The sequence below is a fragment of the Formica exsecta genome, unplaced genomic scaffold (genome assembly GCF_003651465.1).
Source record: "Formica exsecta isolate Colony F162 unplaced genomic scaffold, ASM365146v1 scaffold192, whole genome shotgun sequence".
Classification (NCBI taxonomy): Eukaryota; Metazoa; Arthropoda; class Insecta; order Hymenoptera; family Formicidae; genus Formica; species Formica exsecta.
In genome coordinates, this window is record NW_021849218.1 from 196,136 (window position 1) to 214,758 (window position 18,623).

Genomic DNA, 18,623 nt, shown 5'->3' on the forward strand with positions numbered 1-18,623 from the left:
CGTCGTAGATCGAGCGTAAATCCCGTCGATAGATGAGTGGATGGGATATCCTCGAGATAGAACGAAAGGAGGACGTCGTATATAATTTTGAAAAAGCGGACGCGCGAGCTAAGTAGATTAACAGGATGAGAAAATAAGGGAGTGTAACCGATAACGAATGTGTTGGAGTATGGGCGAGCCAATGAGAATTACTATTATAAAGGCGAGCGAGTGTTAAATTTTAGTACGGTCGGGATCGAACGGCGGCCTAATGGGAGCGATACGCACGTGGGACAAAGAAGCGGAAGAAACGGCAGGATGTAATTTAACGTGTCCCCAATGTCGGAACAGCGCTCGGTAGTGGCAGTGTATGTTCCCGAGACAAATTCCTCCGTTCCGCTTTTGTCGATAATTCTTCCGCCAGAATGTGGATGTACTGAACCAGTCGCGCCGGAATAAAATATTACAAGATCGCGCAGCAAAGAAGATGTCGATTGCACGAAACTGGCGGCGGAAAATGTGGAAGCGGGACAGCTTAAGAGCAACGTCGATGCATTAACGTCGTCCCACTAAGCATTGCTTTCTCGTGGAAGTCAATGACATTCCGTTGCGTTGCCCGTTGCTTCAAGACGGAAAACGTTAAGCCCGTTAAGTGTCGAGACTGGATGGTGGCCAACGACTCGAACTGTCTGTACGACTTTTCCACTCTTTAGCGTGTATGGACTCTTCGAAATTGTGCGTTGAACCACATTTCATCCGTCATATTAAAAGTCACGTTGAAAGAAATGCCACAAATTCCGGCATTTATTGATTCTATAACTATTGGAAATTGTAACTTTTTAGATAATCGAGCTTCCAGATATTCCTTGATTCCAAGAAAATTTAAATATGACAAAATTTCAAATTCAAACATAGTTTCAGCAAATTATAAAATGTTAAAAATCAAAAAATTGCAAAAGAGGAGAAAAATAAATAAAGGAATAAAATTTTTTGTCAGAAAAAATGGATTCAACAAATATCAAAAAATACATGTAATTATGTGACTTTATACAATGACACACGATATATACGGTGTAATATTGCACCTTAATAATATCACGATGGAGGGAATTCACGAAATAATAGTACGTTAAAGGAGAGATCATGATTCTAACGTGTCTGGAGTTTGAGGAAATAATGTAGGAAAAGAAGGAAGAGATGTGAGATTTTTCGATATGGAGACCGTGCTATACCACGAAAATCATTCTCCTTCGTATCCTGTCGTAGGGACGGTTTGGAGCATCAATTTTCCTTGACTTCATCGTGCGACTTCGTTCGACGACCGTGCACAGGCGTTTCCGGCTGTACCAACATCCGCCAGTTTCTGCAGGACGCTATGTACAACGGACGAAAGGGATTGGGGAAGTTCTCTGCTTGGGCACTTTGAATACATTTTGCTTGAAACGACGTAGCCCCGTCGATAGATTGAATTCTTATCCTCTCTCGTCTTTGCCCCTCCTCTCTCTCTTTCTCTCTCTCGCTCTATCTGTAAGAATGCTAAAATACGTTTTATCGTTTTTTTTCGATACGTGTCTTTTATTATCAGTTCATCGAACGCATCGGCATAGAGATGCGCATCAAGAACTGTGCTAGAAAAAGCTATAAAGAGCAGTCACGGGAACGAATTTTTGTTTTACCATAGGAATATATAAATTTTTACAAAGCTAAAGGAAGATTCTTTTGATAAAGATAAAGGCAAACGTAAAGATATATCCGCGCGTATTCGTGTTCTTGTAAAAGACAGCGTTTACGTCAAACGCTTTTGTCGATTCTCCTCGTCGAAATTCAATTAAGCGCTTTTACATCGAGTTCCAGAAATGGTTACGGATTCTATGTAACAGGGTTGCGAATATACGATATAATATGCTTGCAATAACTGCGATACGTTCTACCTAGACGTAATATACACTTTGTGTGTTTGGTAGTTATAACAAAACGTTAAATCAAACATTACCTACCAGCATAGCCATTAACATGGCTTTATTGTTATGGATTTAATATTATTTGCCACACCGGCATTATGTTTATCCGTATAGGTTTACGTATAAATTGCTTAAGTTACGAATTTGTTAAAAGTGCCGCTTGCACTAAGAATATTAGAAAAAGTTCATGTATAAGATGTGCTGAAAAAAAAAAAAATCTGTTACCGCGATATAAAAATGTGCTGCAGTCTCCCCAACCGTTCAAGTTAAGCTTCCAGTATCCGCTGGAGTTTGACTAGCAGTGTTTTAAGCAAATCCTCTCCGTTTTACCTCAATGCGGTTTCGGATATAGCGAACGAAGTGACGTCCACGATAAGCGCATGGGTTTGGCGTGGGTATGCGGATAATTCATGCGAGCCGTCCTGTACGATTGCGCCTTATGTACATCGTAAATAATGCGACTTTCTCTCGGACTATGTGTGCACGGAAGAACCCGAACTATGTCCGTATCTACGAATCATTGTAGCAGTTCCGGTTGTCTCGTTGCCCGATCGATATTGTGTCGTCTTATCCAGCGAAGCGTGAGCAGCTTCGTGCACGTCTTCAATCCGACCTGAAAGACCTTCGTGCTTCAGAGGCGGTACGTCTGTAATACGGCGATATACTCGTTGTCGAAGCTGTTCAAGAACGCGTTGCATCCGTGACGAATACAGGATAGCTGTTTGAAAAGTCGCGACACTATGCTTGTAATACGATGTAATTGCAACTGCTCAGAAGCACGAGAACAATCGAGGATTCCCTTTGCGACGAGTATCAGAGATCACTCTCCGTGATTGTATAAAAAGATATAGAGAAAGGGGGACTGATAGTTACGACAGATTTAAATTCTTTAATTAAATGGAATAGTCAGATTGATAGGAGAATGTAATGTGAAGAACGTTCGCCAAATTGTAATAAATACTATTTTTCGAAAAAATTAACAGTTTCGGAAAATTAATTGTTTTGACGAAAAATATAAAAATGTAGCAAATTTAACTTACAAATTAATATAAACTATACACATATTTAACAAAAAAATAAATAATAAAGTTTTTAATTGTCTAAAATCATAAAATGAAGTGATATATCAAAAAATATACATTTCTGTATACAAAACAAATTACGACATAAATTTGTTTTGCTCTATTATATTAGAAAATAGCGATTTCAATTTTTCTAGAAATACCATCTTCAAATATAACACATTTCTTATGCCAGCAGATATATTTCAGTCATATGCAACAGGCCGTTTTTCGATGTTACCTCAGTGTGGTAGTTGCAGTGTAAAGGAATTCCAGAGGTGAGCCCTGGTTTCTGCAGAATAGCTAAATCGCATGTTGCATACGTAACGTAAGACATATCGCCTTCTGGAAGTATGTAACACATTTTCGAGGAAAATGTAGGTGATAGTTATAGGAGAGAAAAATTATAATGATTGCGTCGGTCCGCATTTTAACAAGCGCTTTCAGAATCAAATAAAATATAACAACTATATTTTGATTTACAGAAAGAATAATTTAAAGTAAATACTTTTTAAAATAATTAAATATTCCTCTGTCTGCGTGTGTTCATTGCAAATGTATAAAAAGAAATATTTTCGTATTTTTAAATCTAATTAATGTGTATTATATAAACAATCTTGCATAATTATACTCTGACGTAAAAAAAGTCAGTTACAAAGACTATACTTGAAGCCGCAAAGTTTGTCGCAAACTTTATAAAATATCCGATGTATAGCATAAACAACCGCAGCAGCTGATACGCTCTCCGATATTTCAGCCATTCACGTATGACGACACTGGTGAATGCTGATGTTCAAAAGTTATAAGAGGAGGGAAAGCTTCTCTGGCGGCTCGGATGAAGCGGGATAAACGCCGGCATATAAAACGTACGAGACGGTCTTAACTCGAAACTGCCTCCAACACCTCGGGGCATAAGACGATCCCGCTTACAATTCAAGGCGTACATCCGCCGGCACGGACGGTAAGGGGAAACCGGTCTACAGTAGATTCTCACGCGGTAAACGAATTAGGGGTTGATTTCTCGGGTAGGTGGCCACCTATCCACTCTTCTCGAGCACGGCACACAACAACCGCGATCCAGCATGCCCCATATCGTGCTTCCTTCCGGTTATCTATCGTTCTTTCGCCACGAATCGAGAGGTAAAGGGTTAGGTATACCCGTGGCAGCGAGCCCGTGGTACGAGAGATAAAACCAATCACATGGCACTGTACACACAGAAATTTATTGCCGCAGATTATCTGGCGAAAGTCCAAACACAAACACATTTCTTTCTTCGGCCACTCGTGGGACGGGCCGTTTGGAGCCGACAGAGAGAGGGAAGAATGAGCGAAGGGGGTCGTCGGCATGAGAAAGCCAGCGAAAGGGGGGAGAAAGGAGAAGTGAGACAGACACGCAACTTAGAAGGATGAAGAGAAGATACAGTGAGCGAGAGAGCGGAAAGCTTCGACGATGGGTGCGGGTCGTCGAGCTTTTCGCTTATTCCTTCCCTCTCTCTCCCTCCCTCACCCTTTCGCTGCTTGTTCGCCCACGCCGTTCGGAGTTCTCCACGTTTGAATCTCGCGGAAACGGGGGATTTCTCGACAAAGACGTGCACCGCTTTTTATTGTCAGATAGACCATTTGAACAACAGCCAACATGGCAATCCGAGCCCTACTATGCGTAGCGTTGTCCTATTTACGCCTTCTTTTCTTGATTCCTTTTCTCACTTTTCCTTTGTTTCTCTTTATGTAACATCGGCTGCGTCTTTAACGCGATCCGACTTGTCTCGTTTCTTTTTGTTCCAGATATACGATTTATGCGTTCATAAAAGAAAAAAAAACCATATTGAAAACTAAAACAATGCAAGATAACTGTTTGCATACGAATATACGAGATAATCGCGTAAATAATGTATATTTCGCCACAAAAAAAGATGTAAGGATTTATATTTAATATTTAATATAAATTTATTATATATATCTATATTATTATATAAAATATATCATTTATTATTCGATGATTTTAGTACATTGGATATTTTTCTACTTAATTGAGCTTTGCAAAAATTATGCCAAAAAAATCGATATGTTAAATATATGTTTAATGTATATGTTTAATGTATAAAGAGGAAAGCTGATAAAGATTGAGAATTACATATTCAATTGATTTATCTGGCCAATAATTTTAAAAACTTATAAGAGATTATAAAAGATTATAAGAGAAATGAATATCACATTTATTGGATGATCTGATAAATGAGCATCACAATCGTAAACGATTTCATCGCACGCTTCGTTCTCAAGCAAAGAAAGAAAAGTTCGGAAACAAGAATAACAGGTAGTACGTATGCGCATTTGCCGAGAATATTCCGATATCCAAGAGCTGATATTTGCTTCTGTATCCTGGCCAATAATCTATCTTCTCGAAAGTGACTTAACGGGAAATCGACGTCCAACGCGAAATACGCAAGCTACGCAATGGATCCGAGTATTTTCAGCGACAGGAACAACATTTTCCACAGGGATGGGGCAAAGTCAAGAAGTTTTCCTATCGTTCGCGTCCGATATTTGCATAGCGAGATCAATACCAAATACTGCTAGATCGAGGACATTGGAGAAATGGTCGCTATTGTGTACCTCGCGCGAAATAGTACCGGTCACAGATCTAATTTTTCATATTTATGATTAAAGTATGCTTTTATCCTATGATAGCAGTTGTAACGAAATAATACGACTGTCGAAAATAATGTTTAATATCAATTATACGCTTTTCTATATTGTTTTTTTTTCCAAGTTAATTAGCTCTTTTAAAAATTATACAATTAGTTTTTCTGTAAATATTTTAAAAATTGTATTTATTAAATTCAAGAATCAGTCTCTGTGACGGGAACTTAACCAGATAAACTTCTACCATTGATCGAATTTAAATGTCATATAATATGTAGCTTTCGATAAAATATTTACAACAATATCATAAAAATAAATTCTTTAATATGGTATAAAAATACGACTAATCTTTATTCAGTATTCCCACAAATTCAGCGCAGATTCGAAAAAATAGCGGCTTTTGTCTTCTTCTCTAGGTAGTCCATTTATAGTCGTAGAAGTGGACGGTGAAGCAATCGTTTCCAATCGGTCGTTAGTGAGAAAGTCATTCGGAGAATCTTTCAGCTTGAAGAGAGAAGGATATTTCTAGAAAGTTTCTACCTATAATCGTCGTGCGGTCTTTAATCTAAAATCACGTGAAATCTAAATCCTTCTATCCTCTCTATTCATTTCGATAGCAGTTGTAACGAAATAATACGACTGTCGAAAATAATGTTTAATATCAATTATACGCTTTTCTATATTGTTTTTTTTTCCAAGTTAATTAGCTCTTTTAAAAATTATACAATTAGTTTTTCTGTAAATATTTTAAAAATTGTATTTATTAAATTCAAGAATCAGTCTCTGTGACGAGAACTTAACCAGATAAACTTCTACCATTGATCGAATTTAAATGTCATATAATATGTAGCTTTCGATAAAATATTTACAACAATATCATAAAAATAAATTCTTTAATATCGTATAAAAATACGACTAATCTTTATTCAGTATTCCCACAAATTCAGCGCAGATTCGAAAAAATAGCGGCTTTTGTCTTCTTCTCTAGGTAGTCCATTTATAGTCGTAGAAGTGGACGGTGAAGCAATCGTTTCCAATCGGTCGTTAGTGAGAAAGTCATTCGGAGAATCTTTCAGCTTGAAGAGAGAAGGATATTTCTAGAAAGTTTCTACCTATAATCGTCGTGCGGTCTTTAATCTAAAATCACGTGAAATCTAAATCCTTCTATCCTCTCTATTCATTTGTTTAATTCTGAATTACTGATTTTAGTAAAGAACAATTTAAAAGTAATTATACCAGAAGCGTTATTATATGTCGTGTATTATTAAAATTGGAGATAAAAATATTATTAATTAATTCAGGAATTTCTATGTATGTATATATATTTAATTATTAATTCCTCAATTGCTCGCACTCTGATCGCAGTGCAGTTTAAATACGCAATTATTAGTAAAGTATTGTACTTTGAAGTAACAGAGAAGGAAAAGAGGCATTACCTAAAACGATACAACAGCCAATTATATGCTAATAATTAGCCGACAACTGTATGTACGCAACAATACAAGTTTCCGCAGTAAAGTTCCTTGTGTGTAGCGTATACATATCGTAAACATACTTAATAACACAAGCACGTTAATTAACGGCAATGATTTGTCTTTCCGCTAACGTTTCCTAATATCTAATAATGAACCGATAAACATAGGCCCATAATATACCTTTGTTTGCTGTTACTAAACAGTTCGCTCATTTTAGTTGATTTAGTATCCCGTTGCTCTCCGAATCAAGCTTATTCAGCGCTGGACCGGTCTTTAATTTGTGCAACAATGCTTTTCACGCGTTATGCGCTGCCCGGTCAGGTTTGATCTCCGTTAAACGTTCCGTTTGTGACTGGTTCGATAAGGTTCTATTAAATAATATTATAATATTAGAATTGCCACGGTAAACTTCGGGCATACCCGCCAGTATGAAAGCGGGAAAAGTTCGCCGCGAGATGTCAAACAGTTTCTACCCGCAAATACCGACAGACCGTGAAACTTCGAGACGATGTGCCCACCCGTACTAGGTACAATACTTCTTGGCATTCCCGACACAATAGCAGTCTCTCGCATGCTTTATTGAGAAGTTTGCTCAAGGTCTCGAAAGGTTAACATGGATTACAGCAGCCGCGGAGCTTCTTTCTAATACTTCTAATTCCCTGCATCCACAACTTCCAATTGTCTGTTACTACTTGACGCTCCAAAAGGTCCCAAAGATACCGAATCGATCAAGATACCTCTACTCGCAGCAGCAGAACCGTGTAAATTTCCACCTTCGCATCGTCGACGTTTCTCATTAATCGCTGATCGATCTCCTTACCGGGTGATTAACGTCTCGTACGGCGATAGGGAAAGAGTAACGAGGCAGTGAGGCCAACAGGGGATCGAGACCGGAAGAGAAGAACAATCAAACGGAGAAGGGAGAATGAGGGAGGGAGACTGGTCAGCAGGGGCAAACGAATTGACGTATCTCTAAATGTGAAGGGCGGCGGGCTGTGAAATCGAGCGTGCCTCAAAAAGCAAGCAATAAAATACAAAATACACACGAGATATTGCGTTTGGGGAGTATAAGTGTACTGATTGTCACAGCTGTTAATTCGTAACGGTAACGGTTATTTGTCTTCTGTATGTTATATAACTGGCACTCGCGTTGAGGTATTGGAACGTAAGGAGACACGAGGCATAATTTCCTCTCTCCCATCATGCACATAATGAATACGCGCATGACGGTCGCATAGCTATGTCACGTGTCACGAGGGAAACTTTGAATGCTTGTCATCATGAAATAGCAGTCGCACACTATATATTCATGTCGCCGTGATCATGTGTCATTACACAGCATTTGAGCAGCAATGATGATAAGAATCGGTATCTCATGGCCAAGAAAAGAAAGCAGAAAGTTTATTACGTGATAATCCTTTGCTTTCAGTGAAGTATAAGATTTGCGTAATATACGGCGCATTATTATTCAGGATGCAAAATTCGATAACCTACTTAATACTATTATTCTTTTGCAAAAAAAGAGTTCTTTAAAAGATATCAATAATTTGTGTTTTTTTATGTAACTTACAACACATGCAATCTAATCTTTTCACACATATTTTTTAAAAGTTTATTAAAATAAAATAATAAAAAATAATAAAATAATAAAAATAGTAAAATAATTTTTTATTTATATGTAAGAATATTTCTTGTATGTGTTGTGAAGAAAGAAAAAATGACGTATGTATAGATTTTTAATTGTACGAATGTAATAACATAACAGAAATTTGATAAGATATATAACTGGTTTAATTGCATTTCGAAATCATTTTAATGTTAGACGATAAAAAGGAAAATTGCTAGATAAAGATTCGTATAATTGTATTTTATCCTTTTAGAGTACGCGAATTGCGACAAACATCCAATAAGACGGTAATCGTTATACTTGGTTACGTGATATTCTGCTGCTGTAAAAAGTAAAAAATCTGCTCTCGAGAAGATGGATTTTCTTCGGAGAAAACTCGAGTAATAGCTTAAATTTCGCAATCTCGCTGTTACTTATCGGAATGACGCGACGTTCTCGTCTATCCGTTCATTCGACAAATAGAGGCTTCCCTTATTACATCGCTATGCAAACACAATGTTACGCATTCAGCGTTGATATGTGTAAACTTTCGTTCTCCAAAATCTAATCATCCAATACGTATCCGATTGAACGCCGCATTGACATGGTTCTTTTAATTTTATAACGTTAAAAATTAAAACATCGTGCAAGAATAAGATAGAATTATGTCGTAATAGTTAATTAAAGAAAAGGTGAAACTCAGATGACAGATTAATAACCGTGTCTTCACGAAGATCCGACAACCTTCGTAAACTTCGAACGATGACCAACTCGTACGAAGCTTGGAAACTTGAAAGAGTGAACGTCATTTATATCAATACTTTACAATCACGTTGCAGAACACACTAAAACATACTCTAATTGTATTAATAAACAGGTTTTATTAAAAATAATAAATGCGCTTTTCTAGTATGTTTTCAAATAAGATTAGAGAAAGAAGTGTAAATATAAAAAATTAGAGAGAAAATAAAAATTACAATGCACAATAATTTAATATCTGGAAAACAAAAATAGAAATCTTGTAATAAATAGTGAATTAAAAGTTATGAGAAAAGCCTCACTCATTGTAAAACATTACTATAAAAATAATAAAATTAATTAAAAACAACAATTTATAATAAAAACGAATCATGTCTTTAAATAATTTATAATAATAAAACAACTCTTCATAAAATCGCAGATTTTTAGCTGCTCTAATTCTGAGTCTTTCAAATGAATACCGCATTCCAAATCGTAACAAATTGGAAAAAATGTGTATATAGTAATTTTGCAGACAGACGGTGCAACAGTGCTCGCTCATTAATGTTAAAATCTTACATTTCGTTTCCGCCAGCTATGCCTGAAATTCGTATTACGAGAAAAGCTCAATTCACCGTGTATAATGTTTGCGCGTTCCCTTTCGTGCTAAAAACAATGGTTTAGAAAACAACCTACCAAAGAGCTTCCGTTTCCGGGGTTACCGAAGACCCGCCCTTCTGTACCAGTCGTATGCTCATATGTATGCGTGTTGAGTTGTTCTATGCGTGAGTGTATGAATCCGTGGAATAAAAGTAAAGGGGAGAGAATGGGTTCTGCTAAGATAAATAAAAAGATTGCCGGATATTACTACGTAGAATGAGAATTCAGATCAGCTAAAAAAACGTTAAGTTAATTACAATTTTTATTTCAATTAAAAATCAATTTATACATTAATCAAGAAATCAATTTGTACTTTAATCAATTTTTATGTCAAAATAAAAGCTCTATTCCCAATTATAGTATATAAAATTATAACACAGTTACAATAATTGTGATTATTTAACGATTTTATACAAGCTATTAAATTTCGAACTAAAAAGCAAATATACCGTTATTATTTCTTGTAATAATTTAAATTCTTGTACACCTCTTTAAAAAATTTTAACTTTGAAGGAATCTTGAACAAAATTATTAAATTAACGAATAAAGAAAATTTATTATTCCCATCATTGTTATGTAATATATACCAGAGCAATTTCTGTACTTTTTATGCAGACCTTTGAAAGTGGTACAAGTATCGGTGCATGAAAACGCACTAGAACTGCAGAGACAGAATCGGTGTCATGGTGGTTGCGGCCGTGTCGGCAATCTGAACGTGCAAAACAGCGCTTGCAGCTGACGTTTTACGCTTTGCGGTAGCTGATGGTAGCCAGATAGGTTTCTCGAATTGTCCTCCTTCCCGCGCGCAATCATCCTTGTCGCTTCAGCCCGGCAAAGTTCGCGCGACCCGTCCTGAGAACTGACCTCAGAGTATTCATAAAAATTCAGACTTATCGGAGAAACAGCTGCCATGCCAATCTTTTAGCTTCTTAAAAGTATACCGCGATTGAAAACCTTTCTAGGACGTCCAATTTTCCTTTAAAAGAAAGGCATTTCCATGAAAAACTGTTTATCAAAATAATTCTTTTTCATGAACAGTTAATTGACCTTAACTATCATAGAGAATAAATTTTGTTAAAAAATAATCTGTACAATAAGATATCGTCATATTAATAGCATTATAAGCGATATAATATAATTCACAACATGTAATAAATTGATTCACAAAATATTTTACACATAAATCTGTTAATTAAAGAAGAGTATTATGGCATATATTAATTGCAATATAATTAATTGTGCGCAATATAATTTTCTGGAACAAATATATATGTATGAACTCATACACAGATTTTTGAAGGACAATACTTTTGCACGAGTGTAGATAAAAGACACTATGCAAAAGTGTTTTCCTACATTTTGCTGGTTTAGCATGTTTTCTGCTTGCTTATACACCACCGTGCAAAACGAACGAGGATACTTAACATGTAGATAACAGAGTAAAATGAGGTGCCAAAAATAAACGAATCGCGCAATTTCCATCAATTATAAACATTATATAATGTCTCGATCGCACCTCATATTTTACAAATGTCGAATAACAAAAAAGAAATGGATATTCTATAGTGTGCAAGGAACAAGAGGCGATTGGCCATTGAACGGGTAACCACGTGGAAATTAATTAGCGAGTCAATTTAACTTTAACGACCGTTCAATTCCATAGAGTTTTTGACGAGTTGTGTACATTGATAATAATTTCCTTGAATGCGCTATCTTACCCGAATATATCCATCGCAAAAGTTTTCCAAGTTAATTTTCTGATCGCCTGTTGATTTTACCGCAAAACAAGTTCATGCAGAAGGGATGTATCTTCATAATGTGTGTTTCTTCTATAATTCTATCAACATTACATTTAAGCACACATAAGCATACATGCCGATATCTATAACTGAAAAGTAGCCATAAATATAGCCATAAATACATGTGTACATAATTGGAATGAAATTATATTAATATTAAATTATATTAATAACAGAGAAATTATATACTCGAATGTAACATGATTATAATTGAAGTAATCAAAGAAAAATATTTCTGTATCACTAGTTATAGTACGAATGTATGTTGTATACATATATACAAGGAAAAAACTTTTTTAGTCAACTATGAGTCTTTCACAACAGGATTTTATTTCCTTAAGAGGATTCAAAACTTTCGATTACAGCTTGGACATATATGTAATCCTTACTTCTCCTTCAATCGATCGCCTTGAAATTTTAATGAAGTAGCAAATCTGCTACTATATACACACACACACGCAACTCTAAGCTTTCAAAATCTTCATCGTAAGTCACATCTTAAAAGGGCACTATCTAGGCTGTATAAATAAGAGAATTCGTAAAGCTTAAAGAGTGTAATGAGATTTATAAACATTTAATAATATTTTAATAATTACGATAATTTATTTATTTATATTTATTATATATAAATTTCAATTGTATTGCACATTATAATATTATCTATATATTATTTATAATAGGCCCTAAATAATTGGTCCTAAATAGATAGATCCTAATAAATGGTTCAAGTATAACATATTATGATATATTGTATATAATACCTCTATTTATTAATGTAACACGCGTATTATCTTTTATAAGCATGTTGTGGCATAATGATATGGCATCATTTTCATACTGATTTTCAACCATTCTGATGGTTTATCAAAATTCATTAGATTTAAGCCGTTGACGTTTATATGTACATTATAAATTAGAATATAACATGCATTTAATGAGGCATAATCTAATTGATTAAATTAATTATTTAAATAAATGATAATTTTTGTCAATTTTTATAAGACGATTAATATGCGTATCTACTATACAAATCTCTTTATTCTAATCAATTAGAGCCACTTTAATCAAACTTTGATTAACTAAATTAATTCTCTTATAAAACGATACATGCGTTTTGTTAATATTAATCTTTTATTGATTTATATATGAAAAAAAGATTAAGAATGACAAATTATATAGTTAAAAATTTTGCTGCGCAGGCAAATTCTACACGGATTAAATCAATCGCCGATTAATTGGAGTTTGATTGAAGTGGCATTCAGAAGTAAATTGTATGTTATTTTAAAAATAAGAAAACACAAACGCGCGCGCGTGTAAGGTTGATTTAATACGTACTATATCACGCGTCATGCATAAGCTCAATTTTATTCGAGAGCGAGCCCGTTGTCGATTAGAATCTCATCGACGGAAACAGACCGACGAGGAAAAACTAGCCGCATCGCGCATTCTGATACGTACGCGTCAACTCGCCGAGCTAAATTTTCCACGATGTTTAGAAGCACCCGAGCACCGAACATCGCATAAGAGATCGTCCGCTCAGACACGCGTTTCTATTTGCATAACAGAGGCGCGTTGCATAATGGAAATTGGCCCATGTTGTATAACATTGCGTGCTTGCATCGTGCGCGCACGCTGCCCACCGAGAAAGAGAAAGGAATTTCTCTCATTCGCGTGCTAGCGAATAATTAGCAGGTCTGCCCGTGACATGAAGTTTGAAGCTGTTGCTGACTGGATATGCACAGCTGCCTTACATTTCCCGCATTCCTTAGGCAGATTGGGGTCACTAAATAAGAAATTACCTCGCACGAATACGGCCCGTAAGTTTTCCCATTACATGAAAGTAAATCTTTCCTAACAATATAACGCGAATATTTCATTAATCTCTGCCTGGTCTTGTTATGATAAAGCGATAACCGCCGAGAAGACGTTAACCATTGCTTTTATAATACAGTACACGCATGGAACATATTTAACTGTTATTTTCATATCGTTGTCATCATTATTTTAATATTATTTGTTACGTATTATTTTATTATCAAACTTTTATAACGAATAAAATATCTTTGTATTTGTTAAGCGTAGATTTAATGGCACAGGTTCATAAAATATAAATTTTTTATCTTTTTTCTTTTTAAACATTTTTATACTTTGATAAAAATACGATTCTTTCTTCTGTTTCGTATCAATTACATAATGATTATCTTATTTCTTTTCATTTTTCGCGATATAACCTCGAGTAATTGTACGTTCATGTCGTTTCATGCAGCAGAAAGTAAAAGATTGATTACAAGTATAATGCGGTTGATAATAAAAGTGCATAAATTCCAAATCGATTATCATGATTTAAGATTGTTGGTACAAAAACATTTCAATTCTAATCGTCAATCCATTATGTGCGCACAAGCAAACAGATACGATCGATAACATCTCGATAAGAAGGATGGAATCGTGTGCAGCAGTGACGATTAATGACGGCTAAATGATGTTTGTCGCAGTATGAAGTAAAAAGCAGTTTAAAAAATCAATAATGCGCATTTTAATGCAAATCATAGTTTTATAAATATTTTATTGTCAGTTGGTCTTTTATCTATCTAAACACAAGCATGCAGCATTTTAATAAATATCCTAACGGAAATTACGACATAAAATATCACGCTGCCATTTATATTTCCTTCCGATCGGACACAGTTATCGGAAAATAATTGCATATCACGTAATCACTTTATGATGTAAACTGCAAAACATTAAATTCCTGATTTATTTCATGTTCAATTTTGCTTCCATTTATTACCGCATTGCAAAACCATCACGTAAATAATGCTTTAAAGTAAAATATATTTTACAATACGTTCATCGTTTAAATAATATTGTACAGTAATATTTATAGCTCATGCATTCAAACTGTTACTCTAGTCTCAATATATTATATTTATAATTACAATAAATATAGATATATACTATGTGTAAAAAATATTATACAGATATTACAGATGAGATCAAAAAGAATTGTTCCTAATTAGAAAAATGAGAAAATTCCCGTCAAAAATTATTAAAGATAAATCAATAACGCATATTCGTGCTAATTCTAATATAAGCATAGCAATATCGTTGATTGCAATCGACATGTAATTTATCATTATAATTTAGTAGTCTATTAATCACGTCGATCACTGACGCTTGAAGACAATACTAAAAATCTCGATAAAACACTAACCTCTTCAAACTTTAATTTTTATTTTTCTAGAGCAGTTACCCGATAATAAGATAGAATCACGATTATAACACGTTTGATTGAAATTCTGAATCTACTGATATATCAGTAGAAAGAATTTATTTGCTTACATACACACAGTCTCATTTCTTATGCAACTTATATCTCTTTGTTAAATCGCGAGTTTACATTTATATACATACTAGCGAGTTGTTGTTTACATTTCATCTTTTACAAATTTGAAATATGACAGATCGTGTATATCCAATAATTCTATATGATTTCTATATGATTATTCTCGTTTAATAAATCTCTGTTATGCATCGCAGAATGTTTTACCTTTCTCAGGATTTATTTTTTTTAAATCTGATAACAGAAATATAAACTTCGGAATGTTACTTATATTGGCATAGTATCTACACATTTAAATTATTGTTGAATTAAGCTACACGCGTGCGAGCACGTGTGTGCGTGTGTAGCTTAATTCGACATTCGAATAATTATAATATCTTGTAATAATATTATATAATTATTATTTCCTCACATTATGATAATCAATTAATAAGTATTAACATCAATCATGTTTTATATCTCTCTATAAAAAATTAGAGAAATGTGAAAAATCAATAAGAATAGTAATCAATTACTACGTACATGCCCATATATACAAACAGTACACACATACTAATGTACAATTTAATTTCTTTTACTAATGTATTTAATATACTGTTAAAGATTTGTCACATTTTTTAAAGTTTAAATATAAAAAATTACACGTTTTAATTTATTTCTCAATAATGCAATTACAACAAAATTAAGTAGGTTAAATTAGTAAGGCGATATATGTTTCGTGCACTTTAAATTTATCATTTCGTACCGTTCGGTACCTGTGTAAAGTATATATACAATATTGATTCAGACTATTCACGATATACTTGTTCTTTTCATTCGCATTGTGTTCTCGTTTCCGTTTTTAAAAATGTGAAAAGGGGCAATAGTCATGCGCCTATATCCAATCCTTCATTCGATAAATCATCGGATTAAGTAAACTGCTTTCTCTTCTATTTTCGGTATCTTTCTGTATCATTTTATAGCAATTGCTATTATTCCCGCCTGTTCTCCTAACAATACCAATTAACACTTCCATAAATTCGAGGCTTTTTCCGTTTCCTCGGAGATAATACTTCTGTGTCACGCCACTATGCGCACTCCACAAATTCTCATTTAATCGTGTACGCGGTTTTATCGTTATTTAAGTCTTTATTTTTATACTTGGAAGAGTTTACAAAAGCACCACACACTTTCCGTTAGCTTTATACGATTGTTAATTAATATTTAAAAATTCAATTCTTTTTTACCGTATTTTCTACATTTATATTTTACACATATTAACAACTATTTTAAAATATTTTATTAATTCACATATTTTATAATATGTATGCCAAATTAGTATTGAAAAAATAAAACATATCGCGAAACTCTTTCAATAAATTTAATTTAATATCAATTTATGTGCAATCCTTGGAATGCATTTTATTGTTAGAGGTAAAATGATTCTTTGTATCAATTTTATAATACATATACAGTCAATGTGTAAAGTTTTTAATCATGTTGTCCAAGAAAGATATCCAACAATTCTATGAGAGAAACTGCACACACTCCAATATCTCCTGCAATATTACGAAACTAGAACAACGCAATAAAAAGCATTAAAAAATAGTGAAATGGTGGCATGACTTTATGAAGAAAGTTTCGCAAAATGGCATGTCGAGTTAAGTCAGATTTATGGTATAACCATAATGGATGGTATACGAAGAGCTTGCATTTGGATGTCGCGGTTCTTTTGCGCGACATTTCTGTTGAGTGGACTCGAATTTTTTCTGTTCACTGTAAAGCTTAATGATTTAATTTTCATAATTTTATTCATTGTTGTTTAATTTGTCGTGAACGTTCAAGAATCTTCTCCTCGATCCAAATTATAGCTATCAGCTATTTAATCAGAAAATTTAAGAACGCGAAACACTTTCATAATAATCACTGATTAGGTGTTGTTTAGGTTTACAATTTAAAAGATTATGTCTATTATTTTTCAGCAAACATTTTCGCAAGCTTATCTTCGTACTCACCCTCGGATGAATGCGCCAACGCAACGAAGATCCACGCAGTCCACGAGACAAGGATGGCAGTGATTATTGTCATATTTATTATTTTATCGATAGTTTATATCGTTTAATTTTCGTCACGTATACGCACTGATATAAAACCTACGCGAACCGGAGTTCAGATGCAGACTGACTTGTCGTTGGGAGTCCAGCAGGAGCAACACGACACGCATGCGTCCTGACTCCCACGTGCCTCTCTCTTTCGTGTCTTTACTAGTCAAAGGGACAATTGTGATTTCCCGGACATCCTCATTCTATCCCATTGCGCAAGAGGCCTGTGTTTGAATGCGCCTTCGAATGTATCATATGAAATGTTATCTCTCATATCGTTTCTCTTATATTATTGTCATGACATCAATTCTAGAAGTTATTGTATGCGTGTGTATGTGCAAGATCGCACGATCTTATATACACTTAACGTACATAATATATTCATATGCGATTCGTTTATTCATTACTCTTTCAATCCCTTTATAATGCAAGAAAGTTGCATCTGTGTCGCACGCGTATTCACATTGTAAAATACGTTCAGATTTCACATTCAGATTTGAGAGGTAGAATTGAATAGATTCTTGGAATATCTTTACTAAAGAGACATTTCTAACACTTGACAATATGCGTTCTGACTTTGTGCTCTTGTGTTCTTGTCTCTTGTATCTAGTCACAAGACAATTGCGATTAGCGGATTATTCTCATTTTATCTCATTGAGTAGAAAATTCTAGGATGTCTTTGAACGCATTATGTAAAATGTTTAAACCTTTTTACCATTTCTCTCTCTTCTGTTTTTTTTTCAGCGTCAGATACATTTTATTTGATCGATTTATAATATGATATTGAATTTAAAAAAGTGAAAGTATGGATAATAAAAGATTAAAAATAAAAGTACATTAACGTGATTGGCATATATTACAATATTAATTAGAAAATTAATAAGGATTAAAAAAATATATTATTAAATAAATCTAGGCTTTTTTTTCGTGTAAAAAATTAGAGTTACTTAAAAATCTAAAATAAAACTGCAATTTTTTTCTTATTTGTATCTTTTTGTTCTTTTGTGCTCTTTTTCCAATTATTGCTTAAATTTATATCTTAAAAAGTATATGTAAAAATGTGTATAAAAATAATTTTATTTTGCAAAAAAGAAAAATAAAATATAAATTTAACAAATTTTTTTATGATCATCTACTTGCACATTTGTTTTAATTATGCTAATTTACAACCACTGCTTTTTTTATATGTCTAAGATGTAGCTGCTGTTACTTTTACTACTGTCTGTTTAGATTTGTTACAGATTTTATCGAATTTAACAACACAATTCTCTTTC

The 18,623-nt window shown here is 34.0% G+C and overlaps 1 protein-coding gene across 1 annotated transcript in view; it reads right to left on the bottom strand.

Moving 5' to 3' along the window:
- LOC115233970 (neurotrimin-like) overlaps positions 1–17,967 on the bottom strand; it is a 169,109-nt gene extending 151,142 nt beyond the window's left edge. Inside the window, exon 1 of the mRNA XM_029804637.1 lies at positions 17,263–17,967. Within this exon, the coding sequence (XP_029660497.1) occupies positions 17,263–17,335 (73 nt within the window). The 5' untranslated portion in view covers positions 17,336–17,967. The remainder of the gene's footprint in view (positions 1–17,262) is intronic.
- Positions 17,968–18,623: the final 656 nt, after the last annotated feature.